The sequence below is a fragment of the Onychomys torridus genome, chromosome 3, assembly GCF_903995425.1.
Source record: "Onychomys torridus chromosome 3, mOncTor1.1, whole genome shotgun sequence".
In the NCBI taxonomy this organism is placed as follows: Eukaryota; Metazoa; Chordata; class Mammalia; order Rodentia; family Cricetidae; genus Onychomys; species Onychomys torridus.
In genome coordinates this window covers 13,746,489-13,768,651 of record NC_050445.1, presented here as the reverse complement: position 1 = coordinate 13,768,651, position 22,163 = coordinate 13,746,489, and the positions used below count along the sequence as shown (strand labels likewise).

Below are 22,163 nucleotides of genomic sequence, written 5' to 3'. Positions count from 1 at the left end.
GTACTGGGGAGTCCAAGCCAGTCCTACACAATAGGGAGATGCAAGGAGGTGGACAGAGGAGAAGAGGAAGAATCGTCAGAAATCAGACAATACACTTAGAAAAATGGAGCCTCCTTTAATCTTGCTCAGTGTGGGTACCCAGAACTGCATCACTCTTAGCATTAAGAACACTGAACACATCTACTCATGTGTATTTGTTCAGGAAAATCTGCTGATAATGCTTTTTAGTAGTTTTACTCTTGCTTCGCCATAATCTGAGAGAAAAGTTAGCATCCATGCTCTCTACAAGCTAGAATAAAGGCTTGAGCTCTTCTTGCCCCCAGATTCCCTCATTCTTCAACCCTTTCTGTCTTTGGAGTTTCAATTTAATATCTTCTTGCAATCTCCAAGAGTTATGGAATTCTTTACAGCTAATAATTCTGACCTGTAGTGAGTTGACAAGAATCTGGCATACTACTTGGCCATCCCCTTAGGATGACCACCCACCATCATTCGATTATATTGCTTATTTAAGTGTTGTGGGATGTTGATCGCACTGTGAACCCTGAGTTTGCATTTGCTCTAATTAAATAAATTAACCTAGGCTTAGGAGGCTCACAGAAAGTAATCATAGAGCATCACAGGGCATCTGGAAGAGATAGAGAGACACTGTAAGTAGTAGGGGGGTGTTTCGAGTGGTGCAGCTTTTTTTGGTTCGGCAGAGATGCAGGTAAGGTGAGAAGGGCTTCTTGGAGACTAACATGGAATAGACACTAACATGAATGGCAGTATGGACACCACAGGGATATTACACCCATGAATTCTCAACAACCTGGCTGAGAATTCAGCCCAGCCTCTCTGAGCTAGCAGGTTTTCACCCCAGCCTTTGAGTCTTATTTATAAGTAGAGCAATAGAGATTTAGTCAAAGCTACCTTTAGCAGAAGTGACAGAACCAGTGCCTGTGGGAACAGAATTCCCACCAGGCTGTGGCTTGAGAGGCAGAAGCAGGCTGGTACCTGCAGAGTTACAATTGCTGGCTGGAATTAAGGTAGATTAAGGTGCAGTCACAGTAATGAAGATAAAACAACACCTAAGAAAGCTCAAGGTTGCCAGAACACACACACACACACACACACACACACACACACACAAATACTTGGAAACAAACAAAAACTAGTTCTTACTCTCATCAAGCATTGATTGCCTGTAGCTTTTCATGTTAGTGTCTATTTCATGTTAATGTCCAAGCAACCCAGCTGTGTAAAGGTCTTCAGAGTATCCTGAAGTCCTTGCTGTCTGCTGATGCACTAGCACTAAGGGATCTTATTCATTTGTGTTTTATTTCCTAGGGGGATAGTTAACCTGGATTAGATATTCTCCCTTCCTGAGCTCCAAATAGCTGCTTCAAGATAATGCACATTTAACATGTAACAGGATATAGCAGCAGACATTCCAGTCTCTGGTTCTTACAATCTTTCCACCCTCTCTTCCAGGATGTTCCCTGAGCCTCAGATGCAGGGGCTCACATATTCTCTGCATTTTGACAGCTGTGGATCTCTCTAACAGACTCCAGCTGCTGCAAAAGAAGCTTCTTGCTGAGTGCTGAGTGCTGAGTGCTGAGAGCTGTGTTGAGTAAGCCCTGCCGGGAAGGGAGGCACAGAGGCACAGACTCTAGCTTTCCTTCTTTGCAGTAGTCACCAAAAGGGGTCACATTTCCGAATGAGTATGTTATACAACCCAGAAGTGTCTTTCTTAAGCTATCCCTTTGAAGTGAACCCAACTAGAAGTCTCCGTGAGAGGATGGAATTGCATGGCTTTGGAGAGGTAAATGAAATGAAACTCGTTTGACTGACAGACTGTGGAATCCACTGTCCTCTGCCTCTGTTTCTGGAAAGTCCAGGACTTTTTCAAATCTTTATCCTCAAAATCACATGGTCAAGATCATGGCAGTTCTGTGGTTATTGGTTTACCTAGAAGTGTTTAAAATACAGTCAGCTCACAAACACACCCGTCCCCCTGGCCTTTCGCTGGTTTCTATTTCACTAAATCCACAGAGCCCCTACTCTCCCTCTCTCTCATTCTTTCTTTAAAGTGCCCATATCACTCCTGCACAGGTCAAAATGAAGCCCAGCTCTCTCCCTTACTGTCAGTAGTTTCTGAATCAAGTAAATCTGTTCCCCCCACTTTGACTGATGTCCTCTGTGCATCTGGGAGTCACTGAGCCTAGTCTGTCTGTGGGATACCAGGCTCATTTGCTGATCTCCTGTCAGCTCTACCCCTTGTTTTGCAAGTTGTATTGGATGATTTTTTGTGTACACCGATGACCCATATCCCAAGGACCGCTGCCATCTGACTTCAAGTGCTGTTAACACTGGTAGATTCTAGCTGTCTGTATCAGACCCTCTTCCAGATCAGTAAGAGAAGCTACTGGCTGCAGCTTACCCTCTTCCTCCCTTTTCCTCTTAACACAAGTCTAATGCTTTGCAAGCAGCAATGTGTCTAACTAAAAATCTGCGTTCCCCAATCTTCTCTCCCAATGCTGATATCCAAAGAATGGGACCACAGAGGATGTTGTGGGCTTTTGAGAAACAATTTAAATGAAAGCCATTTGACTGCTATTGGGCCACAGACTCTACCATCCTCTGCCTCAGTTTCCAGAAAGTCCAAGATTGGTTTTTATCTTTATCCTCAAAATCAGCTTGGTGATTATTTTTTTCACCTAGAAGATGCGTAGTGGGAATATTATTCTTTTGTTTTGTTTTGTTTTTTGAGACAGGGTTTCTGTGTAGCTTTGCGCCTTTCCTGGAACTCAGATTTGGAGATCAGGCTGGTCTCAAACTCACAGAGATCTGTCTGCCTCTGCCTTCCTGGGATTAAAAGCATGTGCCACCACCACCCAGTGGGAATATTCTAAGACTGATACTTTGATAAGAAAATGCCACATCATGTTGTTTTGAGTTATTTTATCCTGACTGATATATTTAGCTTTAGCATGAGTGAACCCAAACTAGCTGAGGGAAGTCTTTGATACATATTGATGTTGACAAGAATGCTTAAAATATTACCAAATTACAGCTTATGAAAATGGAAATCATCTTGGAGTCCATGCAAGCATCTTTTGAAGGCACAAACCCTTTAATGGCTGTGTCTGTAGTCAAAAACGCTAGTCAGATTTCAAATCCAAGCCACATGGTGGATCTTTTCCTTCTCAATATCTACCCAACTCACTTTATGGAGTGAAGTGTAACGAGACATGAGGAGGCACCTTTCCCTCAGGAGGGAACTGGCTCAGTGCTTAGAGTCAATTCAGGTGCAAGGGAGGGCAAGGCCAGACCACAGCAGCACAGTGCTCAAGCAGATTGATTTCATTAACACTGGGCTTCAAGCCTCAGCTCCATGTATGGGAGTAACCCTTTGTGATTGGAATTTATGTGGTATAGGGCTTGGATTTAGGAATAGCTGATGGTCAGTTTGTGATTTAAGACTGTAGTGCTGTGGAACATTCTAAACTGCTGCCATCTCCTGGTCATTCAGAAATACACAGTATAGCCCTGGAACAAGCAAAAAAACATTTCAGGAGGAAGGAAACTGCAGGCAAAGGGAATGGGGGAGAGGATGGCACAGAGGTGTTGATCTCTGTTGTCCTGTGTAAATGTGGGTCACACCCACATAAAACATAAGGTCTGCTCTCCTGGCCCAAATCATTGATGCAAATGTCAACAGTAGGAGTGACAGTATAAAACCAACCCAAAACAACAACACAACCTTTCATTTTCTAATCAACTCACACTTTTTAAACTTGGTACAATTTCCTTTTCTTTTAACCTAAATCTATAAATATTATAGAAGACTCAGAAATCTTATTTCTAACGCATCTTATTCTGGAAATATGTTTGGCTTTGTAATAACATATTTTAATTAAATTACTCCCAAGAATTCACACATAAAAGATTACATGACCAATCAGTTTTCCACTGATAAATTATTGTTAAAAAAAAAAAAAACCTCACATACAATTACAATTCTAAACACATCAACAAACCATTCTTCTAGACAAGCTAGAAGACTACAAAGCCTGCTGTGGGTTTCTCCATAGTGTTGTGCATCGTTGGTTAAAAGACAATGGGATGGGAATACTTTTCCAAATGAAGATTTTATCCAAATATGCTCTTACTTTCAACATCTACTTTAAATGACTGTTGTCATTTGACAGATAGCATCCATTTCTGTCTGAAAACCCATGGCCTGGCTTCTAGTTATTTTTATCCTAATGTTTCCTAACCCTAGTTATCCCACAGCATTCACCAAGCCACGTTTCCTGCAGAACCTTTTTTCGGGTTTCACAGACCCAGCCAGGCGAATTCTCAGGCTCAGTCACAGCACATGTCGCCACATGAACTACTTTCCCCCAGTTTCTCAAATAATATTCTGCTCATAGCAGAAAGCAACCCCATGCATACCTAAGTGTGTATGTGTGCAGGCATGTGTGTATGTATGTGTCTGCAAACTGATACACAAATCTGAGCACATGAGTTCAGCACCATTCCCATTGAATGAGTATTACTGATCCCTTAAATTTAAAGGAAGAGAAATACATGGCTGTCGAGTAAAACTGTAGGACATCCATTTCAGCCAAAGCAATTCCCTTTGTCTTTTCTGGACAATCACAATTTCTAGTTTGGGTGTTGTTGTTGTTGGGGCTGTGTATGTGCCCATGTTCATGTATGTGTAGGTATGTGTGTGCATTTGAGTCAGAGGTTGACATCAAGTATCTTCCTCGGTCATCCTCTGCCTTATTTAGGGGGTAGACCCTCTAGATAAACCTGGAGCTCACCCATTCAGCTGTATAGGTAGACAGTAAGCTCCAGGGAATCATCTGTTTCGGCACCATCACCCCAGCACTGAAATTACAGGTGCATGCCCCCACATACCCAGCTTTTTATGTGGGTACCAAAGATACAAACTCAGGTCTTCATGCTTGTGCATCAAACACCTTACTGATCCATCTTCCCAACCCCTGATAAGTGGAGGAGGAGGAGGGCTAAGGCATTGTGAGGCAAGGGCTGGGAAAGCACGGGGAGCAAAATTTACACTCTATCAACTGCTGCTAGTTTGACACCCTCATGAGAGTCTGAGGATGATGATTACACACAATGGGTCACAAAACCTTTCTATGCTGTAGTGCCAAATGAAGCTGAACATCAGTTTTCAGATGTCAAATCACTCCCCACAGCTGGAAGTGTGTAAGTCTTGGGTCTCCTTCTGACAGAAAAAGAGAAGGGAAGACTCTGGTTCATATTCAGGGAAACTTCTGACTCTGGCCCGGGTTCAGTCTCTACTTCTATCATAAGGAACTGCCTTAACCTCGAACCAGCTTTGGGTCCCTACACCTGAGCTTCTCCAGGTCTCATCAAGTTGATTGCAATTCTCAAATGCAATTTGATGCAATCATCTTCTAGCTTCTCAGTCTACTAGTACATGCTTGTTATTTCTCTTCTTAACATTGCCAAGAAATTATTTACATTCTTTTTAATTGGCGGGGGTGACATGATTAGAAAACAGATTTAACATCTTATCACAGCATTATAATTAACAAATTATGTTGATATGTCTTGAAGGACTCATCTGAATTTTTGGATGTAATTTTGAATTTATTTTTCTTGTCATTTCAAATAGACTGTAAAACTAAATATGATTTAATTTATGCTTCTTTGTAAGGTCTGACTATGTATTTTTTAGCACTTGCTACATAGACCAGACTGACCTTGAAGTTTTAATGATCCTCCTGCCTTAATCTACTCGTTAATGACATTACAGAAATGTGCCACCCCATACTTGGATTAGGCTTTCATTACAGAAAAAGGGATGTTTATTTCTATGGTCTAATTATTTGTATAGGATTTCAAATGCCACCTCCTTTAGCTAACTTTCATGCCCAGCATGATTTCATATAAACTAAATGGTCAAGTGAATGCTAATTGTTCCAGAGCTGTGGTGTTCAATCTTGACAACATTTACATTTTAGACTAGATAATTGTCTGTTGTGAGGCTGTCCTGTGCATGTATAGTAGTATGTCCAACAGCATCTCTGGTCCTTGCTCATTTGTTGCCAGTATCACCCACTACTCTTTTGGCTGTAAAGATGTCTCCAAAGATTGGCAATGTCACTTGATGTAGGGCCAGGGGAGGAAATTATTCATAGTAGAAAAATAATTCCTTAAAGCACTTATAAGCCTTCAATAAATGAGTACAGTAGTGATTTTCCTATCCTCCTAGATTTTATTATATTTATTTTGGTACTAAAGATTGAGGTACTGAGATGTTCTTTCACTGAGCTATATTCCCAGTCCCATTCTCCAGGATTTGAACCTGGATATTTTGACACCAGGATCCCAGCTACACATCAGCCTTTGCCTTTTTCCTCCTCTGAATAAAATAGCCAGAATTGATTGATTATAATGCCTAGATGAAGCTTTCTATGATTAGCATAACCTTTATTCTTGGCTCATTCTTAAATATTCTAAATGTCTGGTGTCTTGCAACCTGAAAATTAGTTTCTCAGTTTATATTAGGCTTATGTAGAGTTCTATATGTTAAAAGTCCATATGATAATTTACTTTATCTTTCATATAATTATTCTTACATAGATTTAGATATTTTAAAGTTGGACATATCATTGTCTAAGAATTTGAGTTGAGGTTCACCACTTAGTGGTTGGGAAGATTATCCAAACTCTCTCAGTTCTAGTTTTTTTGTTTTGTTTTTCTGTTTTGTTTTATTTACAAAAGAGAGAGTACTTGCCACATATTAGAAATTCAATAAATGTTTATGGCATGTAAGAAATTGAAGGTTAAATGACACAATATAAATTAAATGTTTAGAATAGACATTCAGTATATTTTTTGTGGAATTAAAAGATATAAGTGAACCCATTGGGGATTGGACCATAGTACTCAGTAAGTCACAGTTCATCTGCAATGTCTCTGAACAGCTGTAATCCTGTATCATCAATGCCCTTTACTCTTTGTATGTAAAATTTCAGATGTGAGAGTCTCAATATTTTACTTGATAGTTATCCTGGAACTCCTAGATTATCCCCACCCTGAAAAAGAGCATGAAAAAGAATCATTAAAGACAAGTGTGTTAATCTAGGGTTAAAGTACATTGACATCACTCAGCTTTTAGTAGACCCGGTACTCATGTTTAAGCCAGTTACCAAAGATTGACCAGCAATCCCTCTACATGACATCAGAGGTTCATGTAATACAGCAAAAATAAAACAGTAATACAAATTGATGATTAGAGTCATAAGCCATCAATTAATATTACCTTGAGCTTTCTTGGTGTTAAATATTGTGATGAGTCTCTAATTATGTTGAGTGATTTACAAGCCTTTAGTTAATCTCAAAACAACTTTATAACAATGGAATGAATCAATTCCCTGCATATGTATATATGCATGCATGCATGCATTTCATGGTCCCAGGATTTAAACCCAGAAGTTTAAGCAAGTACTTTACCACTGAGTTAGATCCACAGTACTCATCCCACTGTTTTATATGGCAGTCCTAGAGACACAAAATGGCCCAGGTAAGATTAGATGTCCCACTGAATTTAAAACCCAGAACTTCTCAGCTAGACTGACTTGGAGATGAGATGGGTCCATTAGTGTTATATATATAGCCTGAAACATACGAGTTTATCTAATAAACTATAAAACACTCAACATGCACTCATGTTTGAAAAGAGGAATTATGCCCCAAGTTTTTTCTGCCATTGTAGAAGATGAAGACCATTTCTGTAGCATTAGTGGCATAGCTACAGCTTTGAATAGGAAATACTTACAGAACACAAGTCCCTCACAGTAGTGTCCTGAAGTATTTTCAATGTCCTCATGAACCGGGCTTCAGGATCCTCTGCATGTGAGTACAGGAAATGCCTGCAAATAGAGGGTTCTGGGCCAGGGCTTTGCCTCCTCCCCTGGCAGTTGGGACAGTGATGACAGCAGACACAACAATGGGCAGGTATGGTGTGACAGAGGCCTGTTGGGGAGGTGCTAGAAAAACCTGTGTCCAAAGAGATGGATTTGGTGAGGGGCCAGGGTCTATGAATTAAGGCCTTGTGTGAGGGCCTGGGTTTGCATTCATATGCATAAGTCTGAACAGCAACATCATTGACCTGCTTTGCTTCTGTCTGTACTCTGGGGTCTGTGGTACTAACAGGGTCACCTGGACTGCAATCTAAAGCTGTTCCTTTATAGTAGGTCCCCAAGTCTGCAACACTCTGAGCAGTTGACACCAGATTGGAAGACATCTGGGTTGTCACAGACCAAGAGCTGGCAGCATTTGAGTCAGTGGGAGCATCTCCAGGTGCCTTCCCAAGGTGGGGAACTGACTTATCCGAGTTTTGAACAAGGTCACCTTTATAGGGCGTGGCTCCTCTGTGCTGCTGAAAGTGCTGTGCCAGCTTCTTCTGCACCACTGAGTTTTGCTTGGTGTCAGGGTAGACCTTGCTGCTGTCCTCTGTTCCTGGGATCTCAGAGTCCACAAGATAGGAACTGTCTGGATTCTGATCAATCCCGGATGACCTTGGTGACTCAAAGTGGTGCCTTTGTATCAGCATTTTCCCGGCACCCTTATGCCTCAGAGATGTGTCTTCCTTTTCTGTGACAGGAGCCACCATGATCCCCATTGTGTCATCACATGTAGACGTGGCTACAGTTCCAACAACACTCCCTGGGTATTCTCCCACCATCATGGTCTTGGTGAGGGTCGTATCTGGGATGAGTGTCTCCATAGCCTCAAGTTGAAGCTCCTCCTCCTCCTCCACAGATGCTGAGACCTTTCCTTCCAATATACTCCTATCGTGGCTCAACAAAGATAAGCTCACCATGCTCTTGGATTCAGAGCCCTTGGACTCTTGCTGACAGTCCTGCCACGGTGCTGGGCTATGACTCTGATCCCTTGGTTTGCTACCTCTACCCTCAGTGGGACTCTGGCTGCCTGGCAATGAAGACACCTGCAGGAGAAACCGACATGGGAAAGAATCAGGAGGTTGCAGCAGCATTATATGTTCCCAGTGATACAGACATCATGAGCACAAGCTATAAACTTGAACTTATATCAGAATTCTACTTCACTTACAACTTCCTCCCTATGATGTTCAATTCATAATTTAGAAAAAACAAAAACAAAAGAGGAAGGAGAGGAAATGTAAGCTCCCCGGCCCTTGGCCTACTGTGATTTTTTTATCATTCCCTGTCCATAGAGTATATGTTTGGTGTGGACTTAAAAACTTCCCATGAGTGGTGTGTGGGTAACCAGCTCCCACTTTTTCCCCGCAGGGTACTCTTGAGGAGAGGGGGATACGAGTTTTAGATAGAAGGATAGAGGAGAGAGAAAAAGACATAAACACAGGACAGGCTCGGGAGGGCCTGGATCCTTATCCACCATCCCCTTCTGTCTCTTTGAAAGGGCCTTTTAAAGGAATGCCAAGGGGTGGAGCAAAAGACCTTTGCCCAGCACAGCCAAGTGCAAACCCTTCCAATCACCTAGTAACAATGCACATTGTCAAGCAATCCTCTAATGCATCTCTGCCAGGTAAAGCAAGCTCAGATCTCACCAGGAACTTTTGTGGGCACTTTAGATTCATCCTTCCAAGCTTTTCAGGAGTGCAGGTATGATTGGGGATGGTTGATAGGAATTAAACGTATATAGTAAGCATTCAGTGCCCCATTCCATCCTCTCCTACCTGGACAGGATTGGGCTCTGGCAGCTCCTCCAAAAATCCACTGCTGTCTGACTGACAGCTATTGGTTCTGTCCACTCGGGTGCCTGTGGGAAGAGAGACCTGGAGGTTAGACAAGTGAAAACATGCTGCCCACAAGACCAGGAGCAAACCCTCTCCATGCCTGGCACCGTAGCGACCCTCTATGGTCTGACCATGAAGGACTCAATGGGGGACTTCTAAGGACATTTTTTTCCTCTGGTATCAGGAAGTTCAGGTAAAACTGCATGTACAGCTTCCCAATTCAAGAGTAAAACATGGACTAGTGGGAGAACTTACTTCCTAAAACACAATGCAATTGATTGTGAACTGAATCTCTACTAAAGACAAAAAAATCCAAGAAGTGCAAATTCCCCTAAATGCCACATTAATAAAACAACAGCACTTTCCTATGTAATATGTATGCACATATATATTATTTTTTCCTTTAACTAAATTTTAGGTATGAACCCTCTTCTAACTTTTCCTGGACTCTAAGACTATTAGGCCAACCTCTAGTGTAGACTATGGCTTTTGTTACCATGAAACACTGGACAGAGCAGAGAAAGAACAATGGTGTGTGAACAGGGATCATATGTACATACTATGTTGTGTTGTGTTGTGCTGTGTTATGCTGTGTTGGGCTGTGCTGTGCTGTGCTGTGTTGTCTTGGGGTTGAAAAAACAGTTGAGTGGTAGCAAGTCACTGTACTAAAGATTAAACTATGGCATTTTATTTTGAGGCAGGGTCTCACATTGCAGGCTGGCCTCAAACTCACCATGTGAGCCAGGGATGATCTTGAACATCTTATTCTCCTGCCTCCTCTTCCTACATGCTTGGACTACAAGTTTATATTCAGCACACTCAATTTTATGCAGTGCTGTGGGCCAAATCCAGGACTTCATGCATGATAGGCAAATACTCTGTTAATTGAGTTTCACTTCAGTCCAAATTACTGGATTTCCATTTTTCTCTAGTAACACTTGCTTACACTAGAAGGCCTTATTTTCTCTGGGGGAAAAATAAACCCACAAAGTGTGAGTCTGGAAGTTGGTCAAAAAGGGTGATTGTTGATAGATATGATGCTTAGATATCCGTGGTGATATTGTGTTCCCCAATATATTGTGCATCCTAATAAACTTATCTGGGGTCAGAGAACAGAACAGCCACTAGATAGACAGAGAGGGCAGAAAATGGTGCCTTTAATCCTATCACTTGGGAGGCAGAGATCTGTGTGGATCTCTGTGAGTTCGAGGCCACACTAGGAACAGAGTCAGGTATGATGGCACACACCTTCAGTCCCAGCACTTGAAATCTCATGTCTTTGCTTCGGAAAGGGAAAGACACATGCCTTTAATCCCAGGAAGTGATGGCAAGAAGCAGAAAGGTATATAAGGATGAAAATCAGGAAATAAGGCCCTTTAAGCTTTGAGGCTTTTTAGCAGCAGTTCAGCTAAGATTCATTTCAGATGAAGATTCAGAGGCTTCCAGTTTGAGGAAACAGGATCGGCTGAGGAGTTGGTGAGGTGAGGTTATCTGTGGCTTGTTCTGCTTCTCTGATCTTTCAACATTCACCCCAATACCTGGGTTTGTTTTTATTAATAAGACATTTTAAGATTTGTCTTACAGATGTCTGGCACCCAAATTAAAAATAACATGATTTTCCATTGCTTGGACAGCTAACTGCTGACAAAAAGCTTAAAGATCTTAGCCACTACTTAGGTTTTTCTGGACAAGACTTGAGGATGCCTTCATTAACAGCAATGCTTTCTACCTGTAGGGATGTCTTTAGCCAGTCTTAACTGTCATGTGTCTAACAAAGTAAAAATGGTCTCTGAGGTGGACCAATCAGCCCATGCCTAGTTCATTTGTCCTGGTGTCAAAGTCAGAAGAAGGATGCTGGCCTTCCTATCATTAGGAAGCACAAACCTCATATTCTTTAATTCAGACTCAAGAACCATAGACATAAGCATTTTATAGCTGAACCTGGCTGAGATTGAGGAACTCAGAGGAAAATTTTGAGGTAACAGTTTCTCTGCCATAACCATCACTTCTTATTATGCTGTTAAGGGTAAAATATGGAAGTAGTCACCCAAGATTGACCTTAAAATGGCTTTGGCTTTCAGTAAGTTGGCATAATAGGGACTAGAATTTCTCTACCTCCAGAAACAATCCAATACTGGACAAAGAACGGAAAAAAATGGTTTTTGTTGTGTTTTAGGACAGCAGACAGCAACTCATGAGAGCAATAACTAAGCAGGTTCAGTGATGTGAGCTCCATATCTGCCTCTAGCTTTCAAGCCTTGGTACAGGACCAGGAACTCATAGAGGTTTGGATGACACCTTTATCTTTAATAAAGGTGTCTTGAAACTCCAGCAAGACTGAACCATCTGGAGTTTGCTAGGCAGGGTGAGAGAAAAAGAAAGTCCTGTGGAGGAAGAGTTCTCAGCTCCCTCTTGAGCTATGCTCCAGCATAGGGAAGAAGCCATCTGAAGGCATTGAAGGAAACAGGGTTCATCATTCACCCAGGGCCAAGAATAGGGCGTGATTCCCACCTGCCATATATGGAAACTTCATAATACACATAGCAAAGTGAAGGTCTCGACTTGGAGGTGAGGACTAAGTAGCCTGAGAATAAACATTGTTCTGGTTCCTCACGCTGTCTTAAAAATAAGACTCAAATGCATCAGAGTGTTTCCTGGCAACTCAACTCTGCCCCAGAAGTAAGCTCAGGAATAGCTTTTCAGGAAGGCAGCAATACTTATCACATGCAAAATTAAATCTACACCACTTAGCATCTCCTACAAGATATCAGACATGTGAAATGTTTGCTCACTCTTTCAATGCACAGTTCCAAACCTATGGTCACACTAAGGGCCCTTATGAAACATAGCGGGTCACATAGCACAGCCCAACACAACAAAAAAAGATGGGAATGTGTGGGAAATATTTGTAGGGAAGAGGATGGGGAGGGAGATAAAGGCTGGTGGGGAGGAATAATCAAAATGCATTGTATACATGAAGGAAATTGTCAGTGAAAAAATATAATTAACCATAAAAGAAGCAGGTAAATATGACCCAAACAGGGAGAGAAAAACTGACAAATGGAAACCAATCAAGAATTGATGATGATGTTAGAATAATCAGACAAGGACATTAAGACACTTATAACTATATGCCATATGGCCAGGAATCTAGGAATATGATGAGATGTGTGAAGTGCAGACATTGAAGATGGGTGTATGTGTGTGTGCATTGCTTGTGTGTTTAAAGACCTGAATCCAATTAAAGATGAAAATTATACTGTTTATGATAGTTTATAATTGATGAGAATAAAAGCAAATTAAAGACTGTGTAATAAAAAAATTATGAAAAGAAGACATAACTTTGGAAATGCTTCCAAATCAGATATGGAAAATAAGATTTTAAGTGGTAAAAACCACATCAGTGTACTACAGAACTGCTCTGGGTGGCTGGGTATATTAATAACTGGAAAATTCCAGAGCATGGAAAACACTTGAAATGTTTGATAGAAACAAACCCCTAGCACACACAACATGAAGAAAACTATACCAAGGTACCTCAGAAACAAAGTATCCAATACCAATAATGAAGAGAAAAAGCCTTAAAATCAACCCCACATTACATACACCATAAACAAAGATAAAAGCAGCAGGAGAATTAGCTTTGAAAACAATCCAGCAAAAAGATAGGTGAATGACTCTTTCTGAGGAGAAGACAGCGAAGAGCCTGAAAAGAAGTATCAAACATTTAAAAAAGATTTAACTCCTTTCAAAAGATAGTTGAAGGCTGTGGGCAAACCAGCGGTTGGGTAGTTACCTAGCTTTGTCAAACCTTAGGTTTGACACCCAGCTCTGGGGGAAATTGACGACGTAAACAAAAATAACAGTGTGGGATACAAAATACAAAAACCTAGGAGTCATAAAAATAAGTACTATGTTTTTGTTGTTGTTGTTGTTTTTGTTTTTTTGTTTTTTTTGAGCTGAGGATCGAACTCGGGGCCGGGTGGTGGTGGCGCACGCCTGTAATCCCAGCACTCGGGAGGCACAGGCAGGCGGATCTCTATGAGTTCGAGGCCAGCAGCCTGGTCTACAAAGCGAGTTCCAGGACAGGCTCTAAAGCTACCGAGAAACCCTGTCTCGAAAAAAACAAACAAACAAAAAAAACAAAACAAACAAACAAAAAGTACTATTATAACATAGATCAAGTTATATAGCAGGAACTGGTCAAATAAATTCCTTTAAGTATATAGCATTCAATTTTTATGGAACATTAACCCAAGTAATAGAATATTTGCTTGTTACCTATCAATGAAAATAGTATTTACCATTTATTATTGGAAATTTATTTTATAATACTTAATTTGTGTAATATATTTAAGACTTGGCCAATCATGTTATAATCAAACTCAACCAGTTGTATTAAAACTCATCAGCTGAATACAGGGAACATGAAAGGAGAGTGGGGTGATTTTCTGGGTTAAAGGTTTTAGTAGAGATAGGGAGATTGGGAGAGAAGAGGGAGGAGGGTGAGTTAACAGAGGGTAACATGAAAAAGCCTAATGTGCATCCACTAGCTTTCAAACTAAATTAAAAATGTAATCTAAAAACAGGAGTTTGAACACAAGGTCCTTCATGGGTGGAAAATACTGCTACTAGAAGACATGAGTTCTTAATTGAAAATCTAGGTGCTGAGTGCAGGATGCCTTTATAGGTGAGTTATTGGCCAGAGGCCCCAGAGCTACCCCAAACAACATGGGCTTCTGCTATTGTTCTCGGTTGCTAACCACAACTAGATGATACGTCCCTTTCTCTGAAGACACCACTCACTTTGAATGTAGAACATACAGAAATCAATTTGTATTGACCCAGAAACTCTCCCTCTGATGGGTAGCTGACACAGAGCCAGAAGGTACAATGCAGGTTGCTGGGAGAGAAGAAACATCAAGGATCTTATCCAGATGTGAACCCCACATGCTTTAATACCTGACCTGCCTGGCAAGATGTGCCCATTGGAGCAACAGGGGCATGACAGTTTGCTGGGCAAACAATCTCTTTCTGATTGGATCTGAGGCCCCACCCCACAGGATACTGCCTGATACTGTACACCTGGTCAAAAGCCCGTGACTAGAGGAGTCATAGGGTCCTAGAGGGGAAACTTACTGGTGTTATTTGGCAAAATGGTCATGTTGTCAAATTGTTTCCTTAATATTTATATTTCTTTCCACAGATTTGTCTTACTTGGGTTACAGCTGATGCAAAGACACATAACTGGTCCAAGTGTCAAGCTTAAGTAAACCCAAGTGTTCAGCTGTGGATGAGTCATCTATATTAGCCTCTTTCTCCACTCCACAGTATTAAAGGCTCAGAAGAAAGAACAAAAAGAATGGATGGGTTGGTAGGATGGGGAGATCTGTGGAATGCTAATTTCTGTACATGACATCCATCATTGCTTCACAATCAACCATAGCAGTGGTTACCTGCACAAGAACAAGCCAGTCAAAATCCCAGCAATTCCAGCATGGATTGGAGAAGAGCTACTTGACAATTGAAAGATGCGGAAGAGGGGGGAGTCACTCTCCTCTGTGGAGATGGCCTGTAAATAGGCTGCCTATGTCTTCGTGGATAGCCCACACCTATCTGCATATAGGCAGCACTAACTGGACTCAGGGAGTTTCCAATAAAAACAACGACGAAAGGAGGAAAAAGAAGGAGATGGGGTGGATACCAGGGAGCACTGGAGGGAGGAAGTTAGGATGATATTTTATTTGTGCTGAAATGTGGGTGTAGCATGAACTTTAAATGTTCTTATTAATGAAACCAAACCTGAGGCCAGTTATTGGGGTGAATGCTGGAAGATCAGAGAAGCAGAACAAGCCACGCCTATCTCACCTTGCTAGTTCCTCAGGTCATCCTGTTTCCTCAGGCTGGACGCTTCTGAGTCCTCCTCCACATGAATCTCAACTGAACTGTATTGCTCCAAAGCCTGAACGCTTAATCAACCAGATGCTTAACTAACTACATGCTTTTCTTTTTTAGTTCCTGGTCCTCACGCCTTATATACCTTTCTCTTTCTGCCCCCACTCCCTGGGATTAAAGGTTGGGTTTCTGGGATTAAAGGTGTGGGTCACCATGCTTAGCTGTTTCTAAAGTGGCCTTGAATACACAGATCCACCTGGCTCTGCCTCCCAGGTGCTGGGGTTAAAGGTGTGTACCACCACCGCCCAACTTCTGTTATGGCTTACTCTTCCCATTTTCTAGCCACCATTTTTGGCTTTGTTCTAGTGGCTGTCTGTTCTCTGACTCCAGATATGTTTGTTTCGGGGAACACACAATATTTCAGGGAACACAATACCACTACATGTGGGGATATTTTATTTGTGCTTTTAATAAATAAAGCTTGCCTGGAGATCAGAGGAAAAAGCCAGCCACAACACAGAAGTCATGCAATGTTTGCACACACCTTTAATCCTATCACTTGGCAGGCAGAGATCAGATCTCTGTGTGTTCAGGGACACACTGGAAACAGAGCCGGGTGTGGTGGTACATGCTTTAAATTCCAAAACTAGTTAGCTATGGAGGTCTGGAGGTCTGTGCAGACAGACAGGAAGTGACAGAGCTGTGTAGGAAGTGGAAGTGAGGTAGCTGAACAGAGAGAGCTAATCAGATGGCAGAACAGCAAGGCATATAGACGTGGGTAGACAGGAAGTAACTCGCATTTGGAAGCTGCAGAGTTGGTGAGGTGAGGTTGGCTGGTGGCTTTCCATATTTCCCTGATCTCTCTAAGGCTTTCACCCCTATGTTTGGCTCCATGTTTTTATTTAATAAAACCATTCAGAAATTCATCTACAGGGAATGGTGAATGAATAGGGTAAAAATATGTTGTATAAATGTATGAAATTTCAAAGGATAAACAAAATATTATTTTAAGAAAATTCTTCTGGTCCTTTTGAAGTTAGGAAAAAATCCACTGTTTTGTAATTTATGTGAAAAGTAGATAATTATTATAGTATATTACTTCAAAAGCTTGGTGTAGATTTTCTAATTTATTTTGTACATTACCCTGACTACTTTTCATAGAGCGTGTCTACTCAACAGCTGAGTGACAGACCATCCTTGAACACTTTCTACATCAATTTCCTATTCCAAGCTACCTTATGTGCTTTAGGGCACCTGGAAGCCCGTTTCTTCTACTCAGCCCTTAGGAGCCCCTGACAGAAGACATTCAGTAAGTATGACTAACTTCCCCATCTCCTTCATCGCCCCTGATGAAAGAGCAAAAACTTGGAAGAGTCTTAAGCCTTGGGGAAGGGTAGGCAGGACAGGATGCACAGCCATTTGTTTTGGTGAAGGGTTTGAGCCACAGCCTGTGAAAGACTCCCAGCACATCATTGTTACTCACCTTTCCAGAGAATCTCTACAAGATTCTTGTTCTGGAGCAGGAGCCGAAAGTATGATGTGTGATGGCTAATGGCTGCTATGATTCTTGCCATGCTCAGAGGAAATGATGTATTTTGCCACTAAACCAAAATCTGTCTGTGTCTGGTTTGTCTCTAACCACTTGGTACAAATGGAAGTACTTTTGTCCCTGAGATCTGCAGCTGATTGGTTCCAAGGAACTCCACCCCTCAGAATAACCAAATCTCTAGATACTCAGATCTCTACTCAAAATGCTGCAATACTTGCATATGATATATACATATCCTTCCTTGCCTCGTGAATCATCTTAGATTGCTTACAATACCTAATATAATTTAAATGGTATATAAAACTTGTACTGTATAGTTTAAGGAACAGCAAAGGGGAAAGTCTGTGCATGATATATATATATATATATATATATATATATATATATATATATATATCATATTTCTAATAGTTTCAGTCCAGTGTGTGCAGATGAACAAAGTTCTTCTGGGTCTGGGGGACTCACTGTAAACAGTCCAAAGCACTAAAGGTCTCTTCATCACAGGAATCATTTGTTCTAATGGGTGTGTATTTGTGGTGTTAACAATAGTTGCCTTTCGTTAACTATACTAATATAAATCATGTAATTGTTAAGTCTCACTAAACTGAAATCTCTGGAATTTAATTAAACTTAACAAAGGGCCAAACTGAGATTTCGCTTCTGTGGCGAGACCCAACAACACAGTTGTTCCTGATTCTCAGAGTGGATTTTCATTTTGTGTTTGCTTTAGAAGCCAAATGTGTGCAATTTGAATCATTCTGAGAGATTCAAGGAAAATGTGGGCCAAATTACAGATGGGTTAGCTTCTTTAGGAGATTAAGATCTTTACCCCTTACAAAGGGGTTTCAGTGACTATCAACAACTAGGTGCTGGACTTTCTCATTTTAAACATTCCATTAGGGCTCTAGAAGTTAAGGCAAGATAAAGGATGAGAAATCACCTAGCCTGCAATGGCTCTGATGGTTTATTGAGCAAACAGATAAATACAAATGGGCATTGTTTATCACTGCCACACTCTCATATTCCCACACAGGCAGGAGGGCTTGACTTTCAGAATAAGAACATGGCCTTTCAAGAGTAACAGTGGCACCAGCACATCTGGCCATCCCGCCCAGTTCCTGAAGCCTGTAGGATCATGCCTAGGAGAACTGGAGCAGGTGCCTACTGCCAGGGAACCCTCTGTGGGCACTTAATTCCAAGGAACCACACCTCTGGCTTAACCTGCTAAGTGAGGCCTTGTTTTTCTATCTTGCTTCCTGAAGTTTTTTTTTTTTTTCTTCTTCTTCTTCTAGCAAGGACTTATCATCATTCCATTCTCACTGTTCCCTGTTCTAAACCAATTAGATAAATGAGATCCTTCAGCACCAAAAACTCTCTGCTGGTTTCTTCTTGCCCTCACCAACTGCTGGTTCCTCAACTCTGTCTATCTATCCCATGGCATCCCATTAGCACACCCAACTGACTCATCTGGAAGATTTATAGCCAGATCTACCAGCTTCGAGTTCCAATTCTCCTACTTAGGAGTTGTTGTGCTGCTAGAAGGTTAATGCCTAATAATATAGGTGTGAAACCATGAATACTTAAGTATCTTGTCTAACTACAGGGAAGTTCCTTCCAAGGAGCATCGTTTTAACCATCATAATTCAGTCTCTATTGGTATAGCTGTTAACACTATTAATGACTGCTATGGCTAGCATTCATATTCATTAGAAGTCAACTTTTGCAGTGTATAATTGTCTTCTGGGATTTAGATTTTATGTTTTCAGTTGGGTGAGCCCTGCCTGCAGACAGGACTGTTGAAACGTCAACAGAGTTTCCAGGGAGAAAGACGCCTCAGGCACTTTGTGGAAATGACCACCAGATGGCAGCATTACACCAACCACAGAGGAGCCAGGTCTCTACCAAGACCCTCTAACTAAAAGGAGTCACCTTGCTGGACTGTATCAATAGTAAAAGCACCTGAGTTGCATTGAAAATAGTCTGAGTTCAGAGTACCTCAGAGTGAGGAGTTGAATGTAAATTGGAAGGAGATTAAAAGAAAGGGGGTATGCAGGAGCAGGAAGCATGTAGAAATCATACAGAAAAAGAATCATTTTTTACCCTTAGACTTTGGGGTTAACCATTTATATCAATAGATTCTGCATTGCCTATTTAATTGCCAAGTGTCTAGCTCATTCATTGTCCCAGGGTAGAAAATTCCATGACAGCTCAACGGTGAGGCTGAGTCACATGTCTTAGAACTGGTGTGGACTTACAGATGAGGCAAAAGCAGATGGCCCGAGGAGAGGGTAGGAAGCCCGGGATGAGCAGCGGCTGCTTTGCCCAATAAAAAAGCAGTGAGGAGTGTTTGGACTGCTGTGGTTATCACAGAGGAATTTAAAAATGTTAATTTCAAATGCTTCAGAACATCTTTATGGTTCTGTCTTCAGGTCCCCACATAAGAAGTCAAAATAGAGATACCTACAATTAAACACTGTAAGCTGCAATACTTTCTAGGGCAGCACTTCTCAACCTGTGGGTCTTGACCCTTTAGAAGTCAAACAACTTCTTCACAGGGGTTGCCTAAGACCATCGGAAAATACAGATATTTACATTATAACTCCTAACAGTAGCCAAATTACAGTTATGAAATAGCAAGGAAATAATTTTATGGTTGCACATCTCCACATGGGGAGCTGTATTAAAGGGTCTCAGCATCAGGAAGGGTGAGAACCACTGTTGTAGAGACTTCCTTAGAGTTATCATCCAGCTAATTCACACATTCTGTTGATAAGGAATTACTCCCAAGTGGCAGAAAGCATACAACTTTAAAAAATGCATCTGTAATAGAGATCCTGATCTATAGCCCATCCCACTGTAAGATCTGTGTAAGAGCCTTCTTTGAAGATGGCTCTTTGGCTTTATAGGCATTTCTCCTCACCCGTGGGGCCCCCTAGGTTCACCCTCACAGGACCGGGTTTCCAGGTCATTTGTCCTTTGTATTTTTGAAAAAGCTTTTAGCACAATTTGATCAAAGACCAAGTCCCCAAATCCAGCTTCAAGAACTGAGACGCTGTCTGGCCAGCACGGAACAGAGAAGAGTGATTCTCTTCTCCCTCCATATAGTTAAGTGTCATACACACACAGGTCAGTCAGAAATGTGACCCTAGTGTTGGGTTGTTTTGAGATCTATCCTTGTTTTGAAAATTAAATGAATGACTCGGTTTGCATCCTTGTAAGATTTGTTTTTGCTCCTGTGAGATTGAGATTGTGTCATTGAGAGTTTGACTTCCATTCTGAAATCTGCCTCCATTATCTCTGGCTTTCCCAAACATTCCAGCTGTGAGTGAAGTCCTTGCTACTATGGTGAAAAGAACAGGGCATGGGGCAGAGCCATGGATGTTCCTGGAGAACCCTTCATTCCTAAGAAACATACATATGCTGGGTCTCCCTGGGTCTTCTCTTGCCCTAGACACTGTACAGTGTAAGCAAAGAGCCTGCTCTCATGAGCTCATGTCTGCCTTGGTTCTGTTCCTGGTTAAAGGGTTTGGAAAATCTTTCTGAGAGTTAGTGCTTCTGCCCATGCCGGAAGTTCCAGGTAGCACAGTTTCTTCTGTAGAGGATTTCTATAGCACATCTGAGAGCATCCATGAGCACTCAGATGATGCTTTGCAAGCTCTTGAAGCTTAGGATTTTCCCCCTCCCTTTCTCTTATTGCTCCAGATTCAGCAGTTTCTCCTTCATTCTTTAGTCAGAATAGCTACATTTCTTAGTCACTGAAAAATATTTCTCTAAAATGAACTTATTTGGCTTGATACCATTAAGTTTTAATTAACTATTCACTATTATAGCAACAGCACACAGTGATGAAGACTCCTTAGAAGATAAAAAACTTACGTAATCTGATCAAGTATTCTATGTACTCTAGCTTAGTGTGTTTTCACTGAGCACACATGCACATGTATATATTATACAGTAATAATGCCCACTTCATAGCTTCCTTCTTTTCAAGTAGTATATTGTGAATTTTTCTTATGAACAAATCCTAAAATGTGTGTGCATGTGTAAGCACTTACATTTTCTCTGAATAGAATTCTTTTATGTTCTTTAGAAGCCTGTAAAGACAACTTTTAGTTTCTTAGACTATTATTCTTAATCTATTACTTGTAATAGTTTATTATTTATTATGTGGATTAATGAATTAATCACATTTTAAAAGTTTACTATTTAGCCCAAGTACTAACCTTGCAAGCTACAATAGTGGCCTGCCTTCAAGATATACCCACTGGTGCAATAGTAGCACAGATATTAGGGGAATAACCAACCACTTTTTGATTAGGTTTAGGCATACTCCATGATATGGAACTTACACCTCATATTGTTAAGGAGGTCAAGAACTTGAGACCAGATAGGTTATGGGCACTAGGAGAAAACCAACTATTATTCTGCTAAATGATCACAGTAATAAAATAACCCCTAATGATATAGTGCTATACCCATAGATCAGCACATTGCTTGTCCCTCATCAGAGAAGCTTCTTCTTGCACTGGAGAATAATTAACACCCACAACTGGACAATGTGCATTGAGTGAGAGACTTTGAAATCCTCAGTCTTACATGGTACATTTGCATCAAACTCTCCCACTCAAGGCTCAGGGATCTATGAGGAAGAGGAGACAGAAAGATTATAAAAGCCAGCATTTTCTAGACACAAACTCATAGAAACTGTAACAGTACGCACAAGACCTGTACAAACTCAAGCCAGACAAAATCCCAGCACTGAGAAGGGGAAGTGAGCACAAAGTCCCACTCCTAACCAAGAAACTATTTGCAAGTGATATCTGCTGGGAGAGGGAATGTCTGTTTCTTCAATGGAGTAACACCAGATGTATCAACTACGCTCCAGGGAAGAGTTCATGCTCATTATTGGGCTAATACAAAAAGGACTCC

The 22,163-nt window shown here is 41.2% G+C and overlaps 1 protein-coding gene across 1 annotated transcript in view; it reads right to left on the bottom strand.

The window, feature by feature from the left end:
* Itprid1 (ITPR interacting domain containing 1) overlaps window positions 1-22,163 on the bottom strand; it is a 118,787-nt gene that overhangs the window by 7,982 nt on the left and 88,642 nt on the right. The window contains exons 10-11 of the mRNA XM_036180376.1: window positions 9,731-9,813; window positions 7,826-8,998 (exon numbers count right to left, since the gene is read on the bottom strand). Coding sequence (XP_036036269.1) covers window positions 7,826-8,998; window positions 9,731-9,813 — 1,256 coding nt within the window. The remainder of the gene's footprint in view (window positions 1-7,825; window positions 8,999-9,730; window positions 9,814-22,163) is intronic.